This window comes from Sprattus sprattus, assembly GCF_963457725.1.
Source record: "Sprattus sprattus genome assembly, chromosome: 11".
In the NCBI taxonomy this organism is placed as follows: Eukaryota; Metazoa; Chordata; class Actinopteri; order Clupeiformes; family Clupeidae; genus Sprattus; species Sprattus sprattus.
Window position 1 is genome coordinate 10,751,087 of NC_137909.1, and position 6,413 is coordinate 10,757,499.

At 42.0% G+C, this 6,413-nt stretch overlaps 1 protein-coding gene across 1 annotated transcript; it reads left to right on the top strand.

The window, feature by feature from the left end:
* Nucleotides 1–1,485: 1,485 nt before the first annotated feature.
* Nucleotides 1,486–5,629, top strand: tmem230a (transmembrane protein 230a). Its single transcript, XM_080847788.1, has 4 exons — nucleotides 1,486–1,634; nucleotides 2,301–2,407; nucleotides 4,445–4,567; nucleotides 5,070–5,629. Exons 2-4 carry the CDS (start codon nucleotides 2,306–2,308, stop codon nucleotides 5,208–5,210), a joined length of 366 nt encoding a protein of 121 aa, XP_080703914.1. The 5' UTR covers nucleotides 1,486–1,634; nucleotides 2,301–2,305; the 3' UTR covers nucleotides 5,211–5,629.
* The last annotated feature ends 784 nt before the right edge of the window (nucleotides 5,630–6,413 follow it).

Consider the following 6,413-nt stretch of genomic DNA (forward strand, 5'->3'; position numbering starts at 1 on the left):
AAGTTTCTGTGTTGAGCACCTCTGTCTGAAACAGGCTGTTTTAGCTCCTGTCTCTTTAAGGCCCCCCTCCCTGAGCAGTTCTCAATGAATAATTCCTTCCTCTTCTCCTCACTATCCAGAGTGGTGTCTGGGGGATTACAGCAGGTACGCTTCCTGTCCAACAGAAACGTGACTATTCCTGGCCAGTAGGACAAGGACTTGTTCAATGAGACTATGGACGCAATGTTTGCTTAATGTGTCAACTTGCATGCTAGTAATTTTTAAGGAGTAAATTACTTATACATAATGAGTTTTTCGGGGCTGTTTTAGAAATAAAAGAAATAAAAACGGGGGTATGGTGACACACAATTCATTTTTTTGTCCCTTTGTGTCATTCCCACTGGGCTTTCTGATATGCAAGGATGTGACTTTTACACAGGGTCAGCCAGGCACAGCCAGGCACAGACCCTTCTTGTCACCTCTGAGCTCAACGAAACATATGCAGGTCCCTCCCCATATTACTCTCACTCATATGCAGACTACGCACATGGCGTCAGCACCTAATTATCTTAGTTACACATACACAGAAACCCAGAAAAGCCATGTTCCTGCTTACAGAAGCACATGATTCATACAAGGTACTTATCAATACAAGGCACTTGATAATACAAGTCATGAACAGTGTTTCTCAATTAATTCTGTCACTGGGAGAAAGGCAGTAAAATTAACTCTCTCTCTCTTCTTTCATATCATATTGCTTATGCCTATAATAACACTGATAAAATAGCCATATTGCCTACTGTTAAATCTACTACCCAAAGGTATCTCCCTATCTGTTTCTGAAATTGATGTCTACTAACATACATGTTCTCTCTCCCTTATAGCATGTTCCAATTGCTGATGGAAGTGGAAACATTGCTCCTCACCCCCACCACTCCTCATCTACGCACATGGACAGCTGAACTCTACCCACTCATTTTCTTCTTTTTCTTTCCCTCCTAATCTAGACTATCTCCGCCATGGGACGCTGCTGTAGTCTCTACACCTGGCCTACCTAGAGAAACCCTCGGCCAATTGCACCCACCGCCACTGCATTGCCGTACCTGTTCTTCTCCAACTGAAACATTTTTTTTTTTTGTGTGTGTTAAGGTGCACATTTTATTTCAACAGGATGAAAGGAGGCTTCTAGAATGTAACTGTGATGACCGATAATGTAGTAGTCAAGTATTGATGGCCTAAAATGTCTACTCTCCAAGTTGTTAAATCCTTTTAAATTGTCTGTTAATATAGGCTTTTAATTTTTTTTCTATAGTCAATGTGTCAACATGTGAATACTTAAGAAATGTTGAACCGTGTGGTTTGGAGAAATAAGGCCATTATTGACATGATTTTGTATTCCTAAAAACTGTGGTCTTTCCCTCAACAACATGGCCCCCGTACCGCTCCTCGTCTTTCTGCGCGCGCATTCATGCAGGACACCAGGAAGCAAAACAGTATGGAGCATAACTGAAGGGAAAAAGTTATTTTCCCGCTGCGTCAGTTTACATGTCTTGGCCAGCTGAATGGGAAGTTTTTGAGTGTTTCGAATATTTAACCGTACTTGCCGTATCAGTATCTTAGCAGTTTTACTGTGCGAGTACAGAGTGATTTTACAGGTGAGTCGAATTTAGGCTACTAACAAAATAGCAAAAACATGATAGGCTTGATAGCTTAGTATTTGCAGTAGAAAGCCATCAGCACATTGATATATGTGTCATGCTAATTTAGCGTTTGTTTCAGAATATCTGGTTGTTCTTGAACGCTGGCTACAAATGTGTTTGTATCAGTTAAACGTCTTCTTGCAGATTCAAAGAGAGGTTGGGATTATTAGCTTGCCTACGTTATACATAGCTAGTTGCCTCCCCCTGTTGCTGCTGTCCAGTAACACTCACGTCAGTAGGCTACCTTTTAACAGCATTAGAGCTATTTGTGTATCTCTTTGAGTTTGAGCTAATTTAACATGTTAACTAAACCTTTTAGCGCAGTTCTTGACTGGACTATGTTTCGTCTGGATTGGCACAGTTTGCTTATTTCTACTGTGTAGCGGTAATGTGGCCTAATTATTATGAGATGAATGGCGCCTTGTTTAAGCTTGGGCGCAAGTAACCTACCTTACAGACCACAGAGTAAGTGGAATCTTTCCATAGGAGCAAGAAGAAAGGGGACATTTACAAGGTTAGTCACGACTTGATTTAGTTTTCCTCTCACCCTCGCAGTTTCGCTCTCTCTCTCTCTCTCTCTCTCTCTCTCTCTCTCTCTCTCTCCCTCTCTCTCTGAAATAGTGGCAATGATGCCTACAAGGAATGTATCTGGAGGTGGAGGAATGCCGAACAATAAAGTGAAATATTCGCGCTTGGCAGACAACGACGAAGGCTACATCGATCTACAGGTACGTTTTTCAAATTGACTGGACTTAATTGAATAAGACAACAATAACATTAGTAAGCGGAACTGTGGCGGTTGTAAATGTGGTTCATGCTTCACCTATACCTGTCAAACACGAAATTAAATCATGACTGAAGTGCGTCCAGTGTGTGCGCTGTGCGCTCTTAAAAGCTCCAGTGTTCATGCAGTCCTACCTGTAATTCGGAAACAAAACAGGGCCTCGTTTCCCGAACGCGCACTTAGCCTAAAAAGCACTTGAAATCCCTCGTAAGAGGATTCCTACGTTGCAGACGGGTTTCCCAACGCCACACTTAGCTTAAGTGTATCTTTCGCTGAGAAGAATTCTACGTGTGGTCAGGACCAGTAGTAACTTCACACTTAGCGATTTAATCCACCAGGGGCGTCGTTCGACCGTCGTTTGGAAGAAAGGGGAATTTAAAAAAAAAAAACATGGCTACTTGAAGCGAGGAATATTTTACATGAATAAAGCTATCTACACAACTTTTTATATGTTTATAATGACTCGGTTTGATCGGAAATGTGCTACGCGACCAATGCAGAGTATTTAGGTCTTGACTGAAGCTTTCAAACAGTAGTTTGATGGCACATTTAGCGCTTATGCCACCACTCCATTGGCTTATATGGTAGCTTCTAGCTAGATGGTTGTATATTATGTAGAAGAAATCCAAACGATGTTTCTGTGTATAGCACATCATGAGAATGTCATTGTTTCACCTGCCTATTCCCATCAAAATAGAAATAAAGAATATTGAGTATTTGAAAATAAAGATTAGGCTATACAAAACTAGTGCATTGCCCGTAGGAATTATGCATTCTGTAGTGTTAGCAGACGTAGGGCTGTTGGGTAGTGTAATGGCAAGACATATTTGCACTCCACATAGGTACAGGTTACACTGAAGTATTATTGTGATGCATGTTTCCTTTTCATTAAGAAATGTGTTAATGGTAGCCTTTTTGGAGAGTTACCAACAAATAAAGTTTGAGATTATGTAGTGGATGCAGTTGAATATACTGTAGATGTCAACGTTGCTGTCTAAACTATAAACTAAATGTCATAAAGAAAGACATTATTTAAAATGAAGTTATGGTTGAAATAGGATCACTTCTTTATTGTAAGGGTAAGTGTAGGGCAAGAATGGTCATGCAGTTGGACTCAAATGTAGGTTAATTTTATTGAATGTATGTAGCCTACTGTACTGTATGACTTTGAAGATGCTAGCTTTGACAGCCCACTCTCAGACAGATCGTAATAAATGTCCTTACAATGGGAACACAGTTTAAATAGGCTTCTCTGCTGGAGATGGCGTTACTATCCCCGCCCCGAATTTAGTGCACATTGCACGTTCGATGCACGCATAGGCTAGCTAATTTCACAGCAATTAACGTAAACAGGTTAACCTGACGTAAACAGCTCCTAAGAGCTACTTAAGAACTCGTGCACGTTGCGCTCGTGCACCTGACTTTAAGTTGATGGTTGGGAAACGCACGTAAATACAAAGTGCTACTTAGAGTACGATGTCGCGAAAATCCACGTAGGCCGTTAAGATACATCGTTATCGGGAAACGAGGCCCAGGAAGCTTGAACTGAGCCACGCACTATTCCAGCCAATCAACACGTTGTTTTAGGAGCAACTTTAATTTAATGCTGCTGAGTACCAATGTTAAGGTGGATGTTGTAAGACAGGTATTGCCGGCTGCTTTGCCTCCATGGCAGACATTTCAGGTTGCCTTTGGTCTGATAGATTTGGATAAGCAAAGTCTCTGTCAGTCTCAAGAAGACGGCTGTAGATTTTAAGTAGGTCTAGCCTGTGGCTGAGTTACACTTGGCATTGGTATGCCCAGTGATGTAATGTCTGTCTATTGATGGATTTACCGCCAAAGGCAAGGTCAGCAGCAGCATCTTGTACTGGCCAGCCTGCAGCTATACAAGGCTTCCAGTCTTGACATGTCTAACCAACCCCTAGACTAATCTTAAACTCGACCGCCCTAAACTCCCCATTTCTGCACCTTCTTTTGCCAGTTTAAGAGAGGACCACCCAAAGTTCCCTACAAAGCAATCGCCCTGGCGACCTTCCTCTTCCTCATTGGGTCCTTATTAATCACCATCGGCGGGCTGCTGCTGTCTGGCTACATCCAGGTTTCGGTGAGTACACACAACAGAGCCCTCACATCACATAACAGTGCATTTAAACCATAGAACAGAGCCTTCACATCATAGAACAGAGCCTTCCCATCACAGAACAGAGCCTTTAAACCATAGAACAGAGCAGAGCAGCACCCATTGGTGCAAAGCCCTCATGAGATAGACCCACTAAGATGGTTAGTGTTAGTGTGCGTAGGTTGTTTTAAGTCAATCAGAGGCAGAGGGTCTCCATAGTGTTGTTTATGTGTGAGGGTGTGTGTAAATGTTCTGCAGTACAATGTCATATGCCATAATGTGATAGTGTTATTACATAGGAAAGACATGCCACTCATGACCTGTGATAGGGTTTGTGTTTGTGCATCATCCCACTTCACATCTCAGGAGTGCAAATCAACCAGGGATTGTAAGACCTAGTCCTAAAACAGAACTGTGTAGTATATAGTTATTTGTGCTTGAATTGCTGGTGTTGATGTTCTCTTGTGCCCCCCTTCCTGTGTTCCAGGACCCCAACAGAACAATCCCTGTGCTGATTATCGGAGTGCTGGTCTTCCTCCCTGGATTCTACCACCTGCGGATTGCCTACTATGCATCAAAAGGCTACAGGGGGTACTCGTACGATGACATCCCAGATTTTGATGACTGAGCTTGGGGCTGCTGTGGTCTCCTCCCCTCTGAGCACTGGAGACACTGGGGGGGTTCAGGTCTCCGACCCTTCCACGCGAACCATCCCCCCCACACACACTGGACCGGGGCCGCTCCGGCCCACAGGACCTCGCATGGGACGCTTCTATGTATGTTTACTGCATATTTCTCCCACCGGGAGGGAACGGCAACACCAAGTGGCTTAATTGCACTGTTCATGCATATGCTGTACTTTTGGACTTGAAGGTGACGACTGTATCTGTGCCGGAAATAGAGTATTTATAATCAGACATGTGTTTAAGACATGCAAGGCCTCTATGTTTATGTTTTTGCTGTCCTCTATCCAAAGATGTGAGTTGTAGAGAAAAGGGCTCTTCATAATCAAGGGCCAGTTTCAATATTATAGCATGTTTTTTAAAATCCTGCTTTGTCTAGTATTATTGCTTGACAACTGTTTATAAATGTCATTAAATACATATTTAAAATGTGAGATTGAGATTTTCACTTGTGTTGTGCAGAAACATATATTCAGGTGTTTATGACATGTTCATTATGCTTCAATAGGGCGTAATCAATATTGCTGCATTCTCAAATTCCTTCAACTGGTCGTTGCATAGCGACAGGAAAGGGCAGTGTGAAGATACAGTGCATTGTTGCTGTCTGTAGCAACGTGCGCCCTCATGTGGACTTAATAGGAAATTGTTCAGTTCTCAGGTGTAGAATCAATGAGGACCTACTAGCGATTTACATTATAAAATATATGTGAAGATTTATTTCAATCTCTGTATGCTGCCTTTCAGCCAGATTATACAGAACAACAACATGTATTATCATAGTTATGTAGATGATATCTGCCTTTCTCACTAGATTACCAATAGACACATTTTCTTCAAATAAATAAGGACAATACAAAGATTACTGTGTTTGTCAAGAAACAGAGGAGAATTAACCGTAGTAAACAACTCGTAACTGGCCCTAAAAATCTTTTACACTAAATTCAAAATCTTGGCGTGGATAGACTCAGTTCTCACTTACACCAGCCATATCAAAGCAACCACCTAAACAACTTTGTCATCTTAAGAAATATAGCCAAAATCAAGAGAAGCTCATGCTTTTATTTCCAGTAGGATGGGCGAATGCAATTATCAGCTGCAGCTCATTCAGAATCTACCAAAGACCAAGAGAACAGCACATTACTCCAGTT